The sequence below is a fragment of the Lynx canadensis genome, chromosome D3 (genome assembly GCF_007474595.2).
Source record: "Lynx canadensis isolate LIC74 chromosome D3, mLynCan4.pri.v2, whole genome shotgun sequence".
In the NCBI taxonomy this organism is placed as follows: Eukaryota; Metazoa; Chordata; class Mammalia; order Carnivora; family Felidae; genus Lynx; species Lynx canadensis.
In genome coordinates this window covers 14,405,434-14,431,074 of record NC_044314.2, presented here as the reverse complement: position 1 = coordinate 14,431,074, position 25,641 = coordinate 14,405,434, and the positions used below count along the sequence as shown (strand labels likewise).

The following is a 25,641-nucleotide window of genomic DNA, read 5'->3' as shown; positions in this document are numbered from 1 at the left end:
GGAGGGGCAGAGAGAGAGGGAGACACAGAATCGGAAGCAGGCTCCAGGCTCTGAGCTGTCAGCACAGCTGACAGAGCCTGTTGCTTAACCGACTGAGCCACCCAGTGCCCCTAACTACAGTTAGTTTTTAAAGTACTATGTAATTTCCATAAAAGATACCTTTTCAGTTTTTCGAACTGTTGTAAAAGTATATCCTGCCAATAGTGCTAAAATATTAAAATAAATATATGTGAGACTTTCATATGTGATTTATGAAATTAATCTGCACGCTTTATAGTCACACTGTGCATAATGAATTTAGTTCTCAGACTTAATTTGAAACCTACATACAGGTTTTACCGGTTTGCCAACTATGATGAAACTTCTGAGCCATTCAGTTTCTTGAGTTATAAAGTGAATTATTAAGAAGTTACATAACCCTAGAATTTGAAGAAATGCTTTGTGGCATACTCCATATTAGAATATGATAGCTTCTTTCTTAATAAAAGAGGTTAAAAGTTTCAAACTCTTTCTCTTTTAATAGTATTTAGAAAGGCACTTACCTTGGAAAAGAATTGTGGCTGAATCTAAAGAAGCATGTTTCTCTTAAGCCTATAGTATTACCTGTTATTAGTCTGAAAATCCAAAGTACTTTTACAACATTTGTTATAGGTTATTTCAGTCAAAATTGAAATTATTTTCTTCATTAGTAGTTTTTTTTTTCTGAAATAGAACAAATTTAAGTGAATTAGGAGATTTTTACTTTTGTGACATCTTAGTTATTATTTAGACAGGTGTCAGATATTTTTTTTTTTTTTTTTGAAAACATAAAGTTGTGGTTGGCTTGGACTAAAAAAACATTTAGAAAATATTTTTCAATGGCCATAATAATGCCAACTTGAAAACTGTGTGTATGTTTGCTTTCCCCAAGGACTTTCCCATTATACAGAGGAGTTCTTTGAAAATTGCAGAGAAATACTAACAGTATAATGGAGAAATAATGTATGGTGGTTAAACAGCTCTCACCTAGGTCTGTATGTATGATTAAACATAATATGAAGAGGAAAAGAAAGACATACTTAGAAAATGAACATTAGATGAATTCTTAACTTTAAAAAAATACTAATCTGAAATCAACAACCAACAGCATTCTTTTTTTTTTTTTAAGTTTATTCATTATTTTGAGAGAGAAAGAGCAGGGGAGGGGCAGAGAGAGAGAGGGAGAGAGAGAATCCCAAGCAGGCTCCATGCTATCATCATGGAGCCTGATGCAGGGCTTGAAGCACGAACCTTAAAGTCATGACCAAAGCTGAAACCAAGAGTCAGATGCTTAAGCAACTAAGCCACCCAGGCACCCCACAACCAACATTGTCCTTAGCATTCCATGAAAATCAGGAATAAAACAGTGAGGACTGATGTCACAATACCAGAATATTGGTTGATAAACGTTCATCCTATTGGGTATACATGTTTTATACATAATACACATGTTGGAGAGATCAGAATGAGGAGCTAAGATGTGACTAAGAGTGGAGGATATAGTGCTCAAGTGGAGTTTCTGGTTAGGGCAGTAATGGCCAGATAAACTAATATCAGAAAATCTAGATGTTAGATACATGGTCAAAGAATGTGAATAGAAAATTTGCACACACACTTAAAGTAGATGGCTAAGGGGCGCCTGGGTGGCGCAGTCGGTTAAGCGTCCGACTTCAGCCAGGTCACGATCTCGCGGTCCGTGAGTTTGAGCCCCGCGTCGGGCTCTGGGCTGATGGCTCGGAGCCTGGAGCCTGCTTCCGGTTCTGTGTCTCCCTCTCTCTCTGCCCCTCCCCCGTTCATGCTCTGTCTCTCTCTGTCTCAAAAATAAATAAAAACATTAAAAAAAAAAAAAAAGTAGATGGCTAATATATTTTTTCAAAGAGTGTTCATGTTCACCAGGAACTAGAGATGCATAATTAAGGAAGGTATACTTTTATGGTATGTTAAATTGGTGAGATTAAAAATAATAATACCAAGCATTGCCATTACTACAGATGGAATTTAGATTGCTGTATATACTTATTTTGGAAAGCAGTTTAAGAAATATGTATCAATAGCCTCCATGGTAAAGCAGATTCTCACCATATAAGCTTTAATTTCAAACAGTAGAGGGAAAACATTAAAAGAAAAATTTTTTTTTGTCATTTAAGACAATAATAGCTATTTTCTAGTGTTACAACTCTAATATTAAAATCTAGGAGTCAGTGGATCCTAGCAGTGTTTAACAAATTTTATTATTTTTACTTTTTTTTACTTTCTTTGTCTCATATCTAGATATTTCTCAACCCTCTGTTCATCCAAAAATCCATCCTATTTTTTTATGCTTTTCAAATTAAGCTGCAGATAACAGTATACTTTCCTCTAAATACTTTAATATGCATGTCATTAATAAGAGCTCAATATCTAGAATTATTTTTCTTTCAAGGTAAGATATAAAGACAATAAGATATAGAAGTCTTTTTTTTTTTTTTTTTAATGTTTATTTGTTTCTGAGACAGAGAGAGACAGAGCATGAGCAGGGGAGGGGCAGAGAGAGAAGGAGACAACAGAATCCGAAGCAGGCTCCAGGCTCTGAGCTGTCAGCGCAGAGACCAATGCAGGGCTTGAACTCACAAACCGTGAGATCATGACCTGAGCCAAAGTTGGTCACTCAACCGACTGAGCCACCCAGGTGCCCCAAGATATAGAAGTCTTAAGTGTACCATTTGATGAGTTTCAACCAAAGAATACACCTGTTATAACCCAAACTCCTGCCTATATATACATTACTTTCACCCCCGAAAGGTTCTCTCATGCTCCTTCCCAGGTAGCACCCCACTCCAAGAACCACTGTTATGATTTTTTTCTGCCATAAATTACTATTGCCTGTCCTAAAACTCCACTTAAACGAAATTTTACAGTATGTACTCTTGTGTAAGGCTTCTTTCATTCAGCATAAAGCACTGAGGTTCATGTTGTTGTACATACCACTAGTCGTTTTTTGGTTGCTGAGTAGTGTTCCTGAGTACAACTCATTTTTAATGTGAACTTTTTTTAAGTAATCTCTCCACCCAGCATGGGGCTCGAACTCATGACCCCGAGATCAAGAGTAGCATACTCTACCAACTGAGCCAGCCAGGTGCCCTTTCAAGGTGAACTTTGGACACTTCTGTGTTTACTATTGCTGTTATTTCTTGGCACATGCATAAAATTATGCTGTAATGAGGGATACTGTAATATTTTGGGTTTTTTGTCATTTTTGTTTATGCTGTGTTGAAACTTAAATTAATAGCAAGTTATTATTTATCAGGTATAATTAAATTATAAGGAAATTAAATGCTTCTCTGGATACAAACGCAGTGTTCTAAGAAGAGTGCTACATATAGAATTTTACTTAGTTCACCTTAATAGGAATTTAAAGGTAAGGTACATTGATAATGACCTAGCTGTATTTGAAGAGTGAAATCATTTCAATCATTGCCATGTACTGATTGGTTTAAAAGAAGATTATGAGGGGGTGCCTGCCTGGCTGGCTCAGTTGAAGAGCATGTGACTCTTGATATTGGGGTTGTAAGTTTGAGCCCACATAGGATATAGAGATTATTTTAACAAAAACATTTTTTTTTAATGGGGGCACCCTAGGTGGGGTCCAAATCTATGTTTCTATAATTTGCATTGAGTCGTCCATATTGTGCTTTCTCAACACAGCTGGTCTATTTCCTTACATCAACATAAATAGTAAGTACTGTGTAAAGCGGCTCATTTTAATAAAAGACAACCTAGCCTCTAGTTTTTCCCTTTTTTGCATTAGCCAGATAGGTCACCCTTAGTAAGTATCAGCTTTGATTTCTTCACTTAAGTGAGAATGTTTATATAGTGTTCTCTGTTTAGGGATACTTACAAATCTGGTGAAAGCTAAGGACTCTCCCCCACCACTACCGTGCACTTAAAACACAGAACCTGTGAGGCTCCTCTGTTCACCTTCTGTATGTCGTATTATAAATTCAATAAATGAAGTCTGTAGGAGTCATTTTGTTTTCTCTTTTTTACTTAAACCCACATCGTTGTATTAGCAGGACATGTGGTTCTACATTAAAAACATAAACTGAATCTGACCACTTCTCACATTTCCGCTGCCACTTTTCCGGCTTAAATCTGATTATCTCTTACCTGCATGACTGTAATAGCCTCTTTTTAAAATTTTCATTTTATCGTTTTTTAAGTTTTCATTTAAATTCCAGTGAACATGCAGTTAATACTAGTTTCAGGTGTAGACTTTAGTGATTCGTCACTTCCATACAACACCCAGTGCCCATCACAAGTGAGCTCCGCTCCTTAATCCCCATCACCTGTTTAACCCATCCCCTCTGGTAACCATCAGTTTGTTCAACAGAAAACATCTGTTTCTTGGTTTGCTTCTCTCTCTCTCACTTTTTTTTCCCTTTGCTCGTTTGTTATGTTTCTTAAATTCCGCGTATGAGTGAAATCGTATGGTATTTGCCTTTCTCTGACTTACTTCACTTAGCATAATACTCTCTGGCTTAATTGCTGTGTCTACAAACCACTTTTGCATATGGCATATATAAGCCAAATATATGAGCCAAAATGATTTTCTAAGAATTGTATGCTTTGTTGTTTCTCTTTGTATTTGAAATAAAATTCAGACTGTTTACAGTGGGTTTCAGATTGTTTACACTAGCCTCTGTTGTTCCTGACTCAGATCTGTCTGAAACTCTTATACCTCATTCTCACCTCCTCAGAAGGGCTTTCTCTGAGCACACTAATATTACACCCCAACCTGCAACTACCTACTCTTCTGGCCTTGTCTTCTTTTATTTTCTTTATGCCATTTTGATCCTTGGAATTAATCAATTGATTGATTGATTTTCTTTTTTACTTAATGTTCTCGTCTCCACTGTAGACTTTTCTCTAAGAATGGGGACCTTGTCAGTCTTGCTGACTCAGAATCCCCTGCACTTAAGATGGTCCCTGACAGATAGTAATAGGGTGTGAAGGGTGTTCAAGCGTTAAGTGCAGTTCACTAAGCCTTTACCTAATTGGAATATTTGAGTCTCTCATTTCTTTTTATTGTTTCCTAAACAGGAAAACAGCAATATATTTTTATAATAAAGGCCCCAACACTTGCAAAATCCTACAGTGTCTTCAGAGTAGGAAAGCTAGGCAGTTGTGTACTATCTTGGAAACAGTAGAAAGCTGAGCTAGTGTTTACTAAGGAGGAACCGCCTGCCTTGAAAAGCTTCTTTGAAAAACCAGTTTTGGGGCGCCTGGGTGGCGCAGTCGGTTAAGCGTCCGACTTCAGCCAGGTCACGATCTCGCGGTCCGTGAGTTCGAGCCCCGAGTCAGGCCCTGGGCTGATGGCTCGGAGCCTGGAGCCTGTTTCCGATTCTGTGTTTCCCTCTCTCTGTGCCCCTCCCCCGTTCATGCTCTGTCTCTCTCTGTCCCAAAAATAAATAAACGTTGAAAAAAAACAAAACAAAAAACAACAACAAAAAAACAACTACATCACAGAGATCTAATAAGAGTTGAGATATTTTTGTATAAATTAATTTTTCCTTTCCTGTCGTTGTACTTTTCTGCATCGTACTTGATCTTTTGGCATACTATGTCTTTCTTCTGTCTTTTTCGCTGGTTATGTACCCAGAATCGACAACAGTACCTGGCACAGATTATGGTGCTTCGTACGTGTTTGGTGGATGAATAAATGATGGAACATTAAAACCACCCTTAGTATGGGAATCATATAAACACAGGCCTCAGGCCATATTTGGCTCAGGCCTTGGCTGGCCAACCGCTGTTCTAACACATTATTTCTTTTAACAAATGAATGCTTTTAAGTTACAGAAAATAGGGAAAGCAGTTCTTTTCAAAATGTGTTCTGAGTAACATTACCTCCTTGTGGTAATACATAGATACTCAAAAAAGGAATGTGTTGGATAAATGATTTGGGGAAATGCTATCTTATTTTGCTTTACCTCACGACTTTTATGATTCTTTGATACACTGATGCGCTCTATAAAACCTGAGGTTACACACATACACACCTGTATATTTGTTTCTTTCTTTTTTTAAAACTCTTCTTAGGAGCATCTTGAGGCACAAGGACCTTTGGTGAAAAATATTTAGGGAACTGATTAAGTTTACTTGCCTTCATTTGAGAAGGATATTTTTGTTGAATACAGAATTTGAATTGCATTTTTTCTCATTGCGACTCCAGAGTTGTTCCTTTTTTTAAATTAATAGTTTTATGTAGGCAGAATTTATCTTAAAATTCACCCATTTGGAGTGTATGATTCAGTTGTTTTTAGTATATTTATAGAGTTGTGCAGCCATCTAATCTAAATTTAGATCATATTCATCACCCCAAAAAGAAATTTCTCACCCGTTATCACACATCCTATTCACCTCCATCCTCCAGCCCTAGGAAATTACTTAATCTACTTTCTACCTCTATAGTGTTGCCTATTTTGTTCATTTCTTACATGTAATATGTGGCTATTTTGTGACTGGCTTCTTTCACTTAGCATACATTCAAGCTTCATCATGTTGTAACATGTATCAGTATTTCAGTCCTTTCTAGTGCTGAGTAACAGTCAGTCCTATGGGTGTATATGCTACATTTTATTTCTCCATTCATCAATTAATAGGTGTTTTGTTCTTTCCACTTTTTTTGCCGTTGTGCATAATGCTGCTGGAACAATCATACACAAGATTTTGTGTGGACATACATTTGCATTTGTTTTGGATGGAAGAGGAATTGCCTTGGGTCATCTGGTACCTCCAGTGTTTAGCCTTTTGAAGAATTGCCAACTATTTTCCAGAGTGGCTGCACCATTTTACATTCCCACCAGCAATATATGAGAGTTCTAATTTGTCCCCATCTTGGCAAACACTTGGACTTTTTTGTCTTTCTATTAAAGTAAGGTATAATTCATATACCCAAAATTCACCATTTAAAGGGTACAATTCAATTGTTTTAGTGTATTTACAAAATTATATGATCATTACTCTTCTGTATTCCAGAACATTTTCATCACCCCTAAAAGAAATCCTATATCCATTAGTAGTCACTATTCATTCTCCTCTATCACCACTGATCTATTTTGTGTTTTGTGGATATGCCTATTCTAGACATTTCATATGAATGAAATAATACAGTATGACCTTATGTGTCTGGCTTCTTTCACTTAGCATATTTTCAGGGTTTATCTACATTGTAACATGTGTGAGTACTTTTTCCCTAATACTCCATTTTATGGATATACCACATTTTATTTATCCATTCATCACTTGATGGACATTTGATTCATTTGTGTTTTGTTGTCATTGTGAATAATATTGTGAGTGAACACTCATGAACAAGCTTTTGTGTCGATGTAGGTTTCCATTTCTCTTGGGTATATACCTAGGGTGGTATATACCATATGAGAATTCTATGTTGAGGAACTACCAAACTTTTCCAAAATTGTGGAGCCATTTTACATTCCAGCCAGCAATGTATGCAGTTTCTGCTTTCTCCACATCCTCTGAAACACATGTTAGCATTGTCTGCTTGATTATAGGCATCTCGTGGGTTTGAAATGGTAATTCATTGTGGTTTGATTTTCATTTCCCTAATGACAAATGGTGTTGAGCATCCTTCAGTGTACCCATTAGCCTTTTGTATACCTTATTCTTTTACAAGATTGCTTCAGCTTTGGGGGTGCCTGGCTGGCTGAGTCGGAAGAGCATGCAGCTCTTGATCTTGGGGTCGTGAGTTCAAGCCCCACATTGGGTGTAGAGATTACTCAAATGAATAAACTTTTTTTTAAAAAAAAGATTGCGGTGTGCCTGAGTGGCTCAGTCAGTTGAACATCTGACTTCTGCTCAGGTCATGATCTGACAGTTCATGGGTTTCGAGCCCTGCATCCAGATTTGTGCAGGTGGCAGGGAGCCTGCGTCAGAATCTTGGTCTCCCTTTCTCTCTGCCTCTTCCCACTGTTGCTCGCTCTCTCTCTCAATCTCTCTCTCTCTCTCTCTCTCTCAAAAATAAACATTAAAAAAAAAGATTGCTTTTTCTAGGATTAATTTCTCAATATTTGCAAAAGAAGGGGGGAAAAGTCAGCAAAGATTTTTTTTAAAGGTTTTATTTATTTTTGAGACGGGGAGAGACAGAGCATGAACAAGGGAGGGTCAGAGAGAGAGGGAGACACAGAATCTGAAACAGGCTCCAGGCTCTGAGCTGTCAGCACAGAGCCCGACACGGGGCTCGAACTCACGGACCGCGAGATCGTGACCTGAGCCGAAGTCGGCCGCTTAACCGACTGAGCCACCCAGGCGCCCCTCAGCAAAGATTTTTTTTTAAATAGGGATTGCAAGGTTTCCATTGAATCTGTGTATTAAGGATTTTTGCTGCGCTAACATGGATGGATCTTCTCATCTCTGAGCTTGGGGTGTCTTTCTTAAGTATTTTATTCTTTTGTATGTTATTGGAAATGGATTTTTTTTTAATTTTTTTCGTGTTTATTTATTTTTGAGACAGAGAGAAAGACAGAGTATGAGAAGGGGAAGGGAGAAAGAGAGGGAGACACAAAATCCAAAGCAGGCTCCAGACTCTGAGCTGTCAGCACAGAGCCCAGTGCAGGGCTTGAACTCATGAACAGCAAGATCATGACCTGAGCCTACGTTGGACACTTAACCAATTAAGCCACCCAGGCAATCCGGAAATGAAATTTAAAAATAATTTTTTTTTTTTTTTTTGCCTTAGGATTGTTCATTGCTAGTATCTAAAAATTTGAATTTTGTGTGTTGATCTTATGTTCTGCAACTTTTAGAAACTTACTTCTTAGGTCTAATTATCTTTTAGTGGGTTCCATAGTTTTTTTATATTTAAAATAGAAATAGTTGTACTTCTTCCTTTTCAATCTGGATATCTTTGGTTTCATGGGGTTTTTATGAGGAATCAGCAGTCATTCAAACTGCTGTTCCCCTATATGTAAAATAATATTTTTCTCTGGCTGCCTTTAATATCTTCTCTTCCTTATTTTTGGTTTTCAACAGTTTGATTATGATGTGCCTAATTTCTGTTCTCTTTAACTTCATTAGTGTTTTTTGAGCTTTTTGAATTTGTATCTGTCCCATCTCTTGTCTTACCTATTGTTGACCCCAGTTTCACATTTATCAGATCTTTCATTATTTTCCCATAGGTCCCTGAGCTCTTAATTTTTTTTAATCTTTTTTTCCCCTCTCTGTTCTTAAGATTGTATAATGTCTATTCATCTATCTTGAAGGTCACTGACTCCTTCCTCAGTTATTTCCATTTTGTTATTAAACTGTTTAGAGGATTTTAAATTTCAGATAATTTCCTATATTAGGATTTCCATAGGTATTTTTGATATTCTCTGTTTTTCTGCTAAGACTTTTCTCCTTTTTTTTCATTGTATGCACATATTCTTCTACTTCACTGAACATAGTTTTAGTAGTTATTTTTAAATCTTAGTCTATTAACTCCAATATCTGGATTATCTTCGGGTTGGTCCTCATTGATTGTGTTTAGTCTTGAGACTGGGTCACATTTTACTGGTTCTTGTGTATGAAGTAGTTTTGGACTGTATGGTGGACAAATGTGTGCTATGTTGTTATATTTTTTCAAAAAGTGTTGTTTTTTTCATTGGAAATTATTTTCTAGAATTCAGTCTGCAAACTCTCAGACAGTAGCTCAAATTTCATTTCAGTTTTGTTTTGTTTTGTTTTGTTTTGTTTTTTGTCTTTAACAGGACTGGTTGCAATCTGCCTGTGTGCACATTGTTAAGGAGCTAGCCAGAGTTGGGAGCAGGGAAACTTTAGTTATTTTAAAGTAGTCTAATTGAGGGGTACCTGGGTGGCTCAGTTGGTTAAGCGCCAAACTTTTAATTTCAGCTCAGGTCATGATCTCACGTAAGACTGAGCCCTGAGCTGGGCTCCACACTGAGTGTCGAGCCTGGTTGGGATTCTGTCTCTCCCTCTCTCTGCCCCTCCCTTGCTGGTGTGCTCTCTCTCAAAATAAATAAATAAACTTAAAAAGAAAATAGTTTAATTGGTGTGAGCACTTTTACCTTAGTTTATTGTTTCAGTAAAATTTATTTATTTATTTTAGAGAGAGAGAGCAGTAGCAGGAGCAAGGGGCAGGGAGAGAGAGAGAGAGAGAGAGAGAGAGAAAGAGAGATTGATTGACTTTAAGCTCCACATGTGGAGCCTGACATGGGGCTCGATCCCATGGCCCTAGCAGAAATCAGGAGTTGGATGCTCAACCAACTGAGCCACCCAGGCATCCCTGTTTTAATAGAATTTAGAATCATAGTTTTATTAACTGATAATAATCATAGGTAAGTGATTTCTAGTGTTTTACCTTGACAATTAAATAAAAATAAATTTCTTTTATTTTTCTCATTATTACAGATCGAGCTGGGAGCATCAGTACTCTTGATTCTTTAGACTTTGCAAGATACTCAGATGATGGGAACAGGGAAACAGATGAAAGAGTGGCAGGTGAGTAACATTGTAAAGACAGATTTGGATTCTTTCACATTCAAGAAATAATAAAATGACTTGAGGAATTCTCTTCCTTCTACAGTTTGGTATATGAATATAATTATAAAAGGTAATACCAAAGTTATGTCACTGATTTATTGGCTATAGGGAACATCCTAATCCCCAGCTTCCTCTCCCAGTCTTGCTGTGCATTTCTGGTTATGCATACCTAAAATTCGCTTAGTTCTGTTTATGGGCAACAGTTGACAACCATGTACTTCTCTAACTGGTGTAAAACCGTTTCCTTTGATCTTCCAAACCAGAGCTGATATTTGGGTGTTACATATCAACACAGCACTACTGACTGTGAAAATTGGTTGAAATACTTCCGTGCTGGTTGGTCAATAAAACTTTGCCTTGAGATGTGTAAATGCTCCTTAGTCTTCACAGCATCCCTCCAGAAATTTCCCTTGACCTTCCTCTGTGCCAGAAAATAAAGGGTTAATATGTGGCACAGCAGAGACCTCCAGGACCTTGTTTATTCCAATAAGAAGACCAACACTCTTTCTAAATGCTTGGTTATTTATACCAATCTCCTTCCCATCTCCACCTTCCCATCAGTTCTGCCTTCTAGGCAGCACCATTGTATCTGTAAGAACTTCAGAAGACCAATTTGTACTCACTGTGTTCTGCCCTCATCTAATGAAGCCAGTAGGATTCTGGTCGGGGTCCATCCAGAAAATTACCAATGTAATTGGTAGGCTTGGCTCCTTTAGCGTCCGAATAGCTGGTACCTGTCAGGTGCCTCAAAGCTGTGGCTGTCTGTAATTGAAGTCATTCTTGAGTGCTTTATAGGAATTGTAGTTTTCGTAGAACATTGGTTCTTAGATGGGGAAAGCAGACAGACATCAGTTAGGTATTTTGCTCTCCACCAGCATGGTGAACCCTCCTGGTACAAGAGGGATGCCACATGGGACAGATGGAGCCCATGGGGGCAGTATGGGATCAGGGAATATCCATAATGTCAGGGAATACCCATAATGAGGGTTCCTTTCTAGACCAACTCTGTTGAATTTTTCTTCCATTTACTGTGAGAAGTTTATTACGATCTACCAAATATTTACCTTTCACGGTCATTATGAATAAAAGTGAGTGCCAATTTTTATGTAGCACTTGCTCTATTCTAATCACTGTTCTAAATGTGTATTATTAACTCATTGACTTTACAGGGTTGTCATCATCCTCTCCTCCCCAGTAAACTGAAGACACTCAGAGGGATTATATAAGACTTAAGTGGCAGGGCTAGAATTTAAATGCAGATAGCCCAGCAACAGAGCCCACACTGACTGTCCAATACACTACCTCTTAGCAGGAAGAATGAGGTTTGACCTAATTAAAAATGACATTTCAATATATGATTTTCATTCATTGCTCAAGAATAGAAATAATGAATAATTTTAAATCTCAGATGATATTGTATGTCTTAGGAAACAAAACTGATGAAACTGTTTTCAGTTTAGCAGAAGCTAAGAGGATTCAGCAGTGTAAATAGTAGCAATATCAATTGAATGGGGGAAGTCACTGGAAGAGTTTAATGTGGCTCCCTATGTGAAATCATGATTTAGTCATAAGCATTATTTATTGACTGTTGTATCAAAACAATAAATCACATCAGTAATATCTTAAAATTAATAGATTAAATGGAAATTATTTGAATACTTTGGGGACTAATTTATCTTATTTTAGTATTTGTTAAGTATTGTGTTGTATAATTATATAGTATATGTTAGATGTTAGATATTTTCTGTTATATATTAAATATTAAATACATGGTAATTTATTAGACTAATCAAATATATCTGGTTTTGTACATTGTGTTATTGTTCAAATGGTTATGTAATTAGAAAGTAACTCCTACCCCAAAATGGATCACATAATTATCTTATTTCCTTTAATTTCGAAAACCTAAATTTTAGATTTAGTCAGATTTAAGGGGTTCATCATTATTCTCATTATTTAGGTATTTTAGTGTTTCTGTTTAGGGGAAACATTGATGTAAAAGCAAAATGTTATATAACCAAACATAACTAAGAACGAAATGTTGTAAATGCATGGTGGTTTTGACCTTGTAGTTTTAATCTAAAGATTATACTCTGTGTCTAGGTTTGGGGAGATAAGGTAATTTTTGATCATTATACAGTGCTAATATGTAAATAAATGCTATCTTTCATCTTCATTGGAAAAGGGAAGGAAAACATGTGTTACAAGAGAGTAGCATTTAGACCTAGCTTTTGTACCATTGCCTATTATTGAACCTAGTATGTGATATGTGGGTGATACTTTATGAAAAAGTTTCAATTAATCACAGTTCCCATTTTCAAAAAGATTTTTGACTCTTTGCTAATCATTGGTAGTAACTAAAAAGCTTATCAAAAGACCAATAATCCAGAAAAGATTCTGTCATCTGTGACTGGATCCCATGTAAACCTCACTAAGAAAGAACAGAAATGTCTTTATTAAATTTTTCTATACTCATCTTGGGCAGGAGTTTATAGGTAACACAGGTATCGATTTGAGTTCATTTTCAGCATCATTCTTACCATCCTTTTCCTAAATTTAAAAATCTGGTTATTTTTTCAAGTCTGTATAGGTTTTCTTCAAAGAGGAAGACATCTCAAAATGAACTAATGTTTCTTGAGCATCTGCTCTGTGCCAGGCACTGTGCTGGAGTGCTTTGTGTAAAATATTTTATTTATTTAATCTTGTTAACAGTCCTGAAGAATAGGTCATGATATCCTTATTTTATAGATCAGAAAACTGAGGCTCATCACGATTAACAAATTTGCCCAGTAGCCTCTGTATGATAAGGGATCAGGACATAAGTTTTTATTCCAGAGCCCACGATTTATCTTTTATTATCAGCCTGTCACTTTAACCCATCTGTACATTCATATGGATAGCAGAATCATGTCTTTCCCATACAAGATGATTTCAACATAGCCATTTTCTTTTAAAAGAAGTAAATTTTTAAAAAGCTTTTCATTTTAAATATTTTCCATTTCTGAATTTAGAAGTGTAAATTTTCACATAAAAATGATTTAAAAAATAGTAGACACCAAACCAAAATGAGCTTATTAACCTTAGTGTTCTGTATGTTATTAAAGAAATATAGTGTTAGTACGTATACAGTTCACCCCTTAAATTTTCAAGTTTTCTTAAAGATAGCAAGGGACATGTCTATTTTAAATGTTGAGACTGCCATTTTAAAGTTTATTTTAGACATTCTAAGCATCTGCTATGTGTTAGGCACTAGATATAGAAGCATGAAATAGATAAAAGTTCCTGCTGTCAAGGAATTGGTCCTGAAAATGTCCGTATCTGTAATATAAATAAATATTCAGTACTTTAGAGACTGTGGTAAGGACCTTGTTAATTTTGGAACCACGGATAACCCTGTCTCAGTTTCACATGATCTGTCTTTTAGCATCAGAGTCTCTGAATATCCATTCGTTCAACTAATATTTGTGGAGTGCTTACTCTACTCAAGGTATTATGCTGTTCTGTTAACAATAACCAACAAAGTAGACATTTGAAGCCTTTACAGAGCTTACATAATCTAGTATACATTCTAAAATGATCTGATTTTTGCCTGGGAAATAACCTGGCCTGTTCCCTGACGAAGAAGGAGCATCAATAGCCCTCTCATCCCTTAACTCTTGGCCTGCAGAATACATGTCCAGATTTACCAGATTAAATAAGCCCATTTGTCTCTTTCTTATGTATTTCTCTCGTGGTACAGATATCTATACTTCCTATTAGTAATACATTTTGTTTTTCTTATTTTGAGCCTTACTTAAATCTTTATGATTTTGCGTGATTTGAAATGGGATAGATGCTCCAACAAGACTTTAAAGGCAACAAGCTTTTAATATGGTTATAGGGTGTTATGATTTTTTTTTAAGTTTATTTACTTGAGAGAGAGGGAAGAACGAGCTGGGGAGGGGCAGAGAGAGAGAATCCCGAGTATGCTATACGATGAGCACGAGCCTGACATGGGACTTGATCTCCCAACTGTGAGATCATGACCTGAGCCGAAATCAAGAGTTAGATGCTGAACTGACCTGAGCCGCCTGGGCATCCCTAGGGTGTTGTAATTTATATGTTAAGTCATAAAGGTCTGAACTAGGACAATTGCAGAGACAATTGAGGTGAATAGCTTTTTAAAGGGTTATTCAAGGGTTGGAATTAATATGGCTTGGACATTTAATACATGTGGACTGAGTAAGCACAAGGGATAAGTGAAGAGTAATCTCCAGGTTTCCTGTTGGGGCATCTGGATAGATAGTGGTGCCATTAATGGAGAGAGGCTGCAGGAGGAAGAAGGAGAGCAGATTTGAGAGGAGGATGAAATTCATTTAGATAGAATCAAATTCAAAACCTATGAGACATTCAGGTGGGCATGTCCTCGAGGTAATTAGGTAGGACTGTATCTTTGGGAAAAGATTTAAAGATTTTTGAATCTTCGGAGTAGTTGTCACAGTTAAAACCATAAGAGTAAATATCAATCCAGTGGGGTATGTAGGGTAAGAAAAGGACCAAAGATAGTACCCTGAAAAACATCAGCTTTGGGATGAGTGACAGAGGATTCTATGAGAGAACCTGAGCAGGTTCTCACTAGGATGAACAGAAAACTAAATGTTTATAAACTATGGAGATTGCGTCTTGCTTCCATTCATTTATTTTTCACTATCTACTAGTCTTGCCTAACAGTAAGTAGTATTCCTTTCTGACGTTTATAATAGGCAGGGAGAATTCTCTAAACCCCGGAGGGGTAGTGATGGTACTGCCTTACGATTTTTGTATCATTTTAGGAATAGATTTGTATTTTAACTCATATTCTTAAAAGAATTTTCCTATTTCTTAGAACTGTTCCTGGGATAATAAAATAAGTAATAAAAATGGGGAAATAGTTGTGGTACCTGGCTCAGTCAGTTGAGCGTCCAACTTTGGCGCATGTCATGATCTCACGGTTCGTGGGTTTGAGCCCCATGTCCGGCTTTGTGTTGATACCATGGAGCCTGCTTGGGATTCTCTCTTTCCCTCTCCTTCTGCCCCCCCCCCCCGTGTTCATGCTCTCTCTCAAAAATAAATAAACATTAAGAAAAAAAATGGGGAAGTGGTATTTTATTATGAAGTCAAATCTCTTTGAAAAAAAAAATAAACCAGGAAATTCTGACTTGAAAGAAGACTGTTTCATGTCTACCATGGCAAGGACCTTGGCTCAGCCCTGTCGATTGGGACTCTTCAACAATGAACAGGAACAGGAATGAAGAAATACTTGACTCTGATCAGAGTTATATCAGAGTTATGGAAAAAATTTTCTAAAATAATATTTTGAGTTCTGTGCCAAAATATCCTAGACTAGCAAATATTTCAATATATTTGTGATACATAGTGATACATTGATTGGGCCACAAAGGATTGATTTTTTTTTTTTTTCTGCTTTGAAATTTAACATTTTACCTTTATGTAAAGTCATGAGAACATGATCTTGCAGCACTCAGATACCTCTGGTAGAATACCGGTACTCCAACCCTCGTTGGTAAATAGCAGTTACAACCACTCTAGAGTTGTTTATACTGGCAATCATTAATTATTTTGGTAAGATTGTAATATGTAATATTAGAATATACCTACACCTTTGCACTTACTACTTTAGTTCCAATAAAGTTGCCTTCAGTAGGGTTAGGCTACTCGTAGAGGATTTGAGATAGTGGAGTGAACAGGTTGGTAGTTGGTTCCTACAGTGTTTTTCTGTTGTTGTTGTTGTTTGTTTGTTTGTTTACAAACATAAACATCCTCAAACATTTTTATGAAGAATTAAAATATGTGAAAAATACTTGGAGGTTATTTGGTACAATGTATCTCTTTTGGTACAATTTATCTCTTTATAGGATATTTAATTTTAAGCTTTAATCCAGTGTTTTTTAATAAAGAAGAGACAAATTCGTATATGTGTAAATATAACTATTTAGACTTTCTTGTGAAACTTTCTCATGTAACTGCAATTACTTGATCATACTGTGCCTTTATAGAAATGTCCTATAGCTTCAAATATATATGCCTTTGTCTTTCAAAGTCTATATTGTATATTAAGAAACATGCAGCAGAGTGAATTCATTTTGATAAGCACTATCTTCTCAAAGCATTGGTAACTTTTAGTGACATTTGGCAATGTATTTGTAGATGTGCATAAAAATATAAATTCTTGCCGTCTGACATGGGTTTTTCTGGCTTTCTGTGCCTTGATCATTCAATGTTTTGCTCTTAGTCACCTAAACTTTTCACCAATTGAATTTGAGTTTTTCACAGTTTGTGTTTTAACCTTTTTTTTTTTTATTTTTTTCATATTTCTATCATTCTGGTGCAGGCATTTCTGATCTGCAATTGTTCTGTAATATGTCTTAGTAAATTGTAAGTGATACTGAAAGCATAATACATATACTGATTTTACTTAAGGCATAGTTAAGTATTTTTAGATCCAAATCAGTTACCTAGAGCTTTGAAATTAAACCTGTTTTGTACTTACACACTGAATGTGTGCAGTCGGATTTTAAACACAAACTCTGTTTCCAGAAGTGTAAGTTTTAGGAAAAATGTTCTAACTTTGTTGCACAGAAATGTTTGCAGATCAGCATTGCTAACTACCAAAAAAGAAGTAACATACATGTCATCTGACTTTTAGTTGTGCGTTCATGTTGCTGCAGTGAAGTTCTGTGCATCAAAATAATTGGCCTTCATGTACTAGATGTGATTCAGTTACATCTTAAGTTTTTAATGGAAATATGCAAACTGAGTGAATCCTAATTTTTCCATATATTTTTATAGCTGTATTGTCTCTGAGAGCATCTCATTGCCATCTTCTTTTTTGTTTATTAGCCAATCAGGAAAAACTTGCCATCTTTAAATTTTTTAATTTGCTGGATTTTATGCAGAACTATTTAAATACTATAATTTTTAAATATCTAGTTGTGACAAAGATCACTTAATTTTCCCAGAGCTTTACTTCATGGAAATGGCTTCTCCCCCCGCAGTTAAGCTTGCTTTTTCTTCAGAGCAATAGTTATGTATTTTAAAGACAGTTCCCAGTAACGACACATATAGTTAAATCTTGCTTATGATGAAACATTTTAAAGAGCTTTTAAAAATGTTTCCTCAGATTCATGTTTATCTTATCAATAACAAGAGAAATCTTTGAGTTTCATTAGGTAGTATCTCTTAACGTGAAGAGATATCTATTTGGAGAGTTATCAGAAACTTTGAAATCCTACCTAATTTTACTTAGTATCCTTAGGTACTCTGCATTTAGAATTAACACATTTACTTTAGAATGGTCTTAAATAAAAATTGAAAGACAAACTGTTTCTACCCTTTGGCTTTAAATGAAACCTAAAACCCATAGGAACATTTTTTGAGATATGTGTTTAACATATCTATGCTTGTTTGTAGAAAACAGACATTTGTTGGTAGAAAAGCTTACAGCTATGACAACATTTGTTAAATATTTAAACCGTATTTCTTCAATATCTTAGTGAAGGGATATATTCACTAATGTTTCTGTATATTGATTTATAACATTATTCTATATAATGCATTTAAAAATACCCTTAACTTTTTTTTTAAGTATATTTTCTTGGACTTGATCTAAGTTTTTGTCTTTTCCCCTAAACTATGTCACCTGAAAACGTTCCGTTGCATTTTCTTACCTCCAGTGAGGGAAGTACAAGCACCCAGATGACTACTATTTTTATTTACCTAAATGAGAGTATGCCATAGATTTTATTTTTAAATAGAGCTATTCCTTGTCAGACAGCTAGAACATTTGATCAACAATCCCCATGAATTCTAAAACTATGGAAAACATTCACCAGTTTGCTTGCAAACCAACTCTGCTGCATGCGTTCACAAATTTCATAAAGATTGCATGCTTTCTGTTTTCAATACAGATTGTATTTTTTTTTCATACCCATCCTTGCTTTTTATTTTTTTATTTTTGTTTCCCCTTTCTTGGTTGGATGCCTGTGTGTGTTTATTCCAAATCCCTGTCCAGTCCTGGAGTTTGAACTACGGAAAGCCAAGGAGACCATTCAGGCCCTCCGAGCCAACCTGACAAAGGCTGCAGGTGGTGTACATAAAACTTTTTTGAGACTTTTTCTACTTTGACAATGTAGAAGTAGCTGAGATATTTTCAAATGTAAAGTAGTAAAGTATTATTTATATTTTCTTCCACCAGAACATGAAGTTCCTTTACAGGAACGAAAAAATTACAAATCAAGTCCTGAAATTCAGGTGGGTGAATGACAGACCTAAAAGTATCTTCCACATAAAATGGTAGCACAAGTATTGATGGAAGGACGCTTATAGTATTGTATCTTTTATTTTGCCTGTAGGAACCAATCAAACCTCTTGAAAAGAGAGCTCTAAACTTCTTAGTCAATGAATTTTTATTGAAGAATAACTACAAGCTTACATCAATAACCTTTTCAGATGAAAATGATGATCAGGTACAATTACTTTTTTTTTTTTTTTGGACAATGATTTGTTTCCTTTTTCACTTACAACGTACTTACTTTCTTTTTTACCTAGTTTCTTTAGTCTTCTAGAAGTCATACAGTAAACTTCTATAATGCTAGTTACCAGACACTTGTGCACCCGCACAGTCGAGTATTCTTTTGGTCATCCTCCCATTGCCACACTCCACTTTGTCACTGTCTTGCTCCCACTACATCTATTTCATCTTATTAAGATCGCCTTCTAAACAGCTCTGTTTTCACGTCAGCCATCTCCTGCCTACTACTTTAAATCCTTCCTTATCAATTCTAAACTCCAAAGCACTCTCAACTTTTGTTTTAGCTTATCCTCCACCTGCCTCACCAAAATTAGCTTTTGCCTGTTTATTATAATCTTGCCAAACAGAAGGGCTGGCATCCCCCTCAGCATATCGGTTCCTTCGGAGCTTTGTGCTTTTGTTCGTTCTTTCCCCTTGTCGCTGGAATACAATTAGTTCCCCTGTCCCCTTGTTGCCATGTGCCTTGTAAATACCTAAACCTTTTCCATGAGAGTGCACACAGGTCATCACCTTTCCAAGATCTTTCCTTCTGCCTCAAGATAGAAACTTTCTCCTCTCTCAATTCTTGACAGTTCTTTAATTATAGTACATATGATACTTTCTTTATGTCCTCACTCTTGAATGGTGAAAGCCCCTGAATGGCAAGAATATTTTATTCCTTTTTCTAAACACCTGGTAGATATCCAATAAATGTTTGTTGAATATAGATGGATGAATGAACATTTGAATCATATGTGCAATAATCATTTAATAATTTTTTTAAAGCTTAAATCTGTTTAGTTCTTGTTGTAAGCCAAGCACTGTGTTAAGACCTTAATATACATTTTATTTTATCCTTACAAAAATCCTCAGAGGTAAGTATACCCATTTTACAAATGATATGTTTAAGTTTCCAGTTAATTTATAACAGTAATAAATGGAGACAGGAATTTCATACTTGAGTTTGATTTCTCCAAAGCCCCCACTTTTAATACCTGCCTTATATCTGCTTCAGATTTAAACGTCAATAATGGCTATTGTCATTATTCAAATAAAATCTCAAAGGAATAAGAGTATCACATTTAAATTTTTTTTTTTCAACGTTTATTTATTTTTGGGACAGAGAGAGACAGAGCATGAACGGGGGAGGGGCAGAGAGAGAGGGAGACACAGAATCGGAAACAGGCTCCAGGCTCTGAGCCATCAGCCCAGAGCCTGACGCGGGGCTCGAACCCACGGACCGCGAGATCGTGACCTGGCTGAAGTCGGACGCTTAACCGACTACGCCACCCAGGTGCCCCAAGAGTATCACATTTAGAACATTCAGATGAATATGGCATAGTTTCTCAAAGAAGGTTTCCCAAATAAATTATAAATAAATAAGTTACAAGATACCAAATTAGTACTAAATTTTGATGTATTAGAGAAAGAATGATAGGACAATATATTTGCATGTGATTGATTACTCTGGAATTTTATAAAGCTCTTCAAAAAAATCTTTGCCCTTAGAATGCTTGAGGTGCTATGCCTTTTTGTACTTTAGTAATAAAATTGTGTTAGACTGAATTCAAGAGAATGCTTTATGTACAGCAAACCAAAGAGCAGCTATTTGGATTCTGAAAATTGTTGAAAGCATTTTTAATAATATAAATTAGATTAGGGGCACCTGGGTGGCTCAGTCAATGAAGCATCCAACTCTTGATCTCTGCTTAGGTCAGGATCTCATGGTTCACGAGTTCCAGCTGCACGTCGTGCTGTGCTAATATTGCAAGGCCTGCTTGGAATTCTCTCTCCCTCCGTCTCTCTGCCCCTACCCCACTTGTGCACACTCTGTCTCTCTCAAAATAAATAAATAAACTTAGAAAAGTTTTTTAAGAAAAATTATATAAATTAGATTCAAACAGCTATAACAAGAAAGCAAGCAGATTAAATTGCTTGCTTACCCACCAGAGATTTATGTAAATTTATGATTTACTAAATTTACTAAATTTATGATTTTACTAAATTTATGTAGTTTAGAATAATAAAGGAAGAACAAAATTAATGCCATCAATGAGTTTACTTGTAAATAATGGGTACAATTTATGAACTAAGATTTTCTTCATATAGACATGTTCTATGATTTCATGCAAATAGTTAAGTACATTTTATAAGTTGAAAATTAATGCAATTTAAAAGTTAAGAGTTAACGTTTTTGAGAGATTTCATAAAAAGATTTCATAAAATGTGCAACAATTTGACATCTAAAACAGTTAAACCTGTTTACCTAGAGCATCGAGAAACTTACAAGAATAATATTAGACAGTGGAAGATAGATGTAAAATAAGTTAACAGTGTTGTTTACCTACTTGGACCTTACACTTTGACCTTACAACAACATTATGATTATGTTGGGTTTTCAAGATATTAGCCTGTAAGGAATAAAATGAATCTCAAAAATGCAGGATAAAATTTCATCATAGTTTTTTTTTTAATGTTGTTATTATTTATCTTTTAGGATTTTGAACTATGGGATGATGTAGGATTAAACATTCCAAAACCTCCAGACTTACTGCAACTCTACCGAGATTTTGGAAACCATCAGGTGACTGGGAAAGATCTTGTGGATGTGGCCAGTGGTGTAGAAGAAGATGAATTAGAGGCTCTTACACCAGTTTTAGGCAACCTTCCTCCAAGCCTTGAAACTCCTCAGACTGTAGAGGTGAGTAATACTAACTAACTAGTCAAGTCCACAAAAAGTTTTTCAACTGTGTAAAAGCATGCTATGAGATCTTGAGTTTCTGTTTTTCTCCCATTTTGATTTTAGAACTCCTTGCTAGTACAGAAATTAGAAGATAAAATTAGTTTATTAAATAGTGAGAAATGGTCTTTGATGGAGCAAATCAGAAGACTTGAAAGGTTAGTACTTAATCATCATTTCTAAAAAATCTCTTAAAGATTTAAAAGAAATTGGCACGTTATATAAATATATAAGATAACATTTCAGTTGTAAGACGTAATTTTTCATATTCTAATACTTCTGAAAAAATGTCTTTTAATTGCTTTATATATTTAATATCTTCTTCCCCCCACCCCTGCAAAAGTTATTAAGTAATTGTAGTAATCATATAATTGATTAACTCTTGGAACCAAGGAATAAGATAGTGTTTATTAGTTGTGTCAGTATTAATAACTCCCTCACACTAATGTTGTAAATATTTCCCACAGATTATCTCATTAATCCTTCTTGAAATTCTGTGGGTTGGATGCAGTTTTTCCCATTTTCCAAATACAGAAAAGTGCCAGTTCAAAGCAGAGTTTTATAAGGCCATTTTTATGCTTCATTGAGTTTGTAGCTATACTTTTAGGTATATGAAGCATTCGTGTATATGGTACAGAAAAGATTAATCGGTTGCCAACCAATTTTCTATTAATATGTTATATGTTTAATGAATTAAATCTATTGCGAGGTTTATGCTTTTGCCAAAGTTTTAAGAAATATACTTGTTCTCTGATAATTTCTCTTTCTTTCTACAGTGAAATGGACTTCCTCAAAAATGAACACTTTGCCATCCCAGTGGTTTGTGACTCTGTTCAGCCTTCTTTGGATCATAAAGACTCTGAAGACACTGGACAGAATCCAGTTATAAATAGTTCAGACAAGGAAAAAGACAAGGATATCCATCTCTCAAAATCAGATGAAGTGGATTCCTCTATTCCTAAGGAGAATTTCCCAAGTTCTCTCCCCAGGAGAGAAAGAGAAGAAATGCCCTCTTCTTCTCCATCAAGTAAAAACACAGTCCATTTTGATAAACCCAATAGGTTGGTATGCATCCTGTGTCTTGAAGTGCATCTTTCATGTATTTTGTTTCTTGCCAAACTGGAGGAGCTTCATTGTTTATTTTGCAGGTCACGTGTATGAGCTTTTACATTTGTCATGAAATGAACACATAGCAAAGTACATGTCTCAAAAAAACCAAACAACAGCAAAAAAAACCTATCACAAAGTCATTACTAAGTGAAATTATATTAAAGAGGATTAGAATATAAATGGGGTAGCTTCTGTCTTAGCCAAGTACTTAAACTCATAAAATAATATGTATGTTCTATGTGCTTTAAGCACTGGTAGTGGTTGATTTTTACCTTTTCTCTATCCAGTCATTAACAGACTCAGTATGAGCTGTTGGTATTACAGTTACCAATGTAAATAGGGGAATTGTTTCTGCTCCTAGTCCTTTCTCCTGTGTCTGCTCCCATTACTAATATTGTATTATTAATATCCTCTTGATTCATTTAATTTTTGTTGAGTCTCAGTGATTGAACTTTGATGAGAAAATAATGGCACCTGCCCTTTTACGATCCAGGTTTTCCAGTGGAGGAGAGAATATAATTAAAAATGTTTTTAGGTTGTAATATGAAAAAGTCATTTTAAGAGAAGAATATTTACTATACTCTTTTTTATATTTTAGGCACAGTTCTAAATTCTTTATGTATCCTAATTTATTTAATCCTCACAAATATCCTATGATGTATTCTGAACCACACAGTCATGCTTCCTCTCCCTATTTTTTTTTATAGTTTATTTATTTATTTTTAAGAGAGAGAGAGAGCAAGCAAGCCAGGGAGGGGCAGAGAGAGATTGAGAGAGAGAGAGAGAGAGAGAATCCCAAGCAGGCTCTGCACTGTTAGCACAGAGCCCAGTGCAGGGCTTGAACTCACGAACCGTGAGATCATGACCAGAGCTGAAACCAAGAGTCTGACACTTAACTAACTGAGCCACCTAGGCGCCCCTCCTCTTCCTATTGAATAGATGGATATTACACCTAATATTGGGGTATAATAGGAAAGCATGACTGATTTCTTTTAGACTTTACTCATTGTTAGTAAGAAGTATGTGATTTTTGTATTTTATTTTTTTAAGAAAATCTTTCCACTGATGAGCCACAATCTTTTGTGTACCCACTAGCCATACTTTTTCTTTAGGTATAAGGGAGGTTACTGAGTTGAAGTAGATATGGCCCAGTCCTCAAGGTACATTTTTTTCCTAGTAGGGTAAGATAGAGTCATAAAAATCTGTTATGATATGCAACCATAATGGCATTTGTAGTAGTTCTTTAGTATTTAGGAGTACTTCCGTTTGTTTCTTTTGGTATGCCAAAGCCACTTCCTAGAGAAAGATGGTCGTTCAATTTGTTCAACTAATTTTTTTAGCCCTTAACTAACTATGTGCCAGGTGGTATCAACAAGGAATATGGTGGAAGGCAAAACATGCTGTGATCCCTTCAGTCACAAACCTTATAGTGTGAGAGATGAGCAATCAGACAATCATAATAAAGTATGAAAAATAGTAATGTAAGAGAAGTGCAGCTTGCTTTGGGAACACACAATCAGGGCACCTAAGCTAGTCATCAGAGCAGGAAAGGTTTCAGGGAAGAAGTGTCTAACCTGAGACCTAACAACCAAGTAGGAGTTAACCAGACAAAGAGGTAGGAGGAAGGGTGTTCCCTCTCAGAGAGGAGAGGAGAATACCGCACGTTTGGGGAACTAAGAAGAATCTAGTAAGGTTTAAGCAGAGACTAAGACATATAAGCCATTTTACCTCATGGGACATGATGGTATCTAAGTTTTAGAGAGTCCTCTGAGGTAGAGGTGATTGGAAGGTAGCAAGACTGGTAGAAAGAAGACTAACAGGGCATCCGTTGGAAGAATCCAGGTAAGAAATGAGTAAGCCTGACTTGTACTAGAAAGAAGCGGGTAGAATTTTAGATAAAAGGTAAAAGCTTGGTTGGATTTGAGGTTAAAAGAAAGGGAGAGATAAAGGCTGATTTGTGGTTTCTCGCTTGGGCAGTTCAATGGATTATGGGAGAGTCTCCTGAAAGAATACGGGAAAAGGAACATCAATGAGCAAATAGACTCAAATTTGGTACATTACTCTAACTGTCATCATAGAAATTACTGAATGCCACTTTGTAGTGTATACTAAATAAGCTCCGTTTTGTAACTTTTAGTGTTATCCCTTTGTGGATTGAGCACGTGAAGTACAACTCAGTCATGTTTTATGAATACTACTACATAGAAACTAGTGTCTTTTTAGAAATATAAATGTTTTAACCTCATTTATTTAACATGAATAGGTTAATGTTTTTAATTACAAAAAGATACTTTCTTTACAAAATACCTTGAATGTTGACTGAACCTCTGCTTCATTTATTTTAATTTTTCCCTCTTTTATGTGGGTTTCTAACATTAAGGTTTATCATTTTATCATTAGATAGGGCTGCAAAACTTTGATTCCTGTCAGCAGCTTGTATCCACTATCTACCTTTCTGGGACCACTGAGAATTGGAGACAAAAAAGTCCTCATTTCAGATTTTGCAAATCCTTTCTATAATCATTGACCTGGTGTACACTTCAGGTTTGATCCATTGATATTTACAGGCTGCTCACTCACATAACATCAAACAACGTTAAGATCAGCAGTGACTGCTAATTTTTTCCCCTGTATAATTCTCTGCTGAAGTGTCCTTCAAGTCATTGGTGGCTGAAAAATCTAG

The 25,641-nt window shown here is 35.8% G+C and overlaps 1 protein-coding gene across 1 annotated transcript in view; it reads left to right on the top strand.

Annotated features, from left to right (window-relative positions):
• The window catches only part of RELCH (RAB11 binding and LisH domain, coiled-coil and HEAT repeat containing), a 109,601-nt gene that overhangs the window by 13,484 nt on the left and 70,476 nt on the right, over positions 1 to 25,641 (top strand). Inside the window, 7 exon segments of the mRNA XM_030292259.1 lie at positions 10,429 to 10,518; positions 18,611 to 18,682; positions 18,794 to 18,849; positions 18,951 to 19,064; positions 21,606 to 21,809; positions 21,915 to 22,006; positions 22,625 to 22,909. Of these exon segments, the coding sequence (XP_030148119.1) occupies positions 10,429 to 10,518; positions 18,611 to 18,682; positions 18,794 to 18,849; positions 18,951 to 19,064; positions 21,606 to 21,809; positions 21,915 to 22,006; positions 22,625 to 22,909 (913 nt within the window).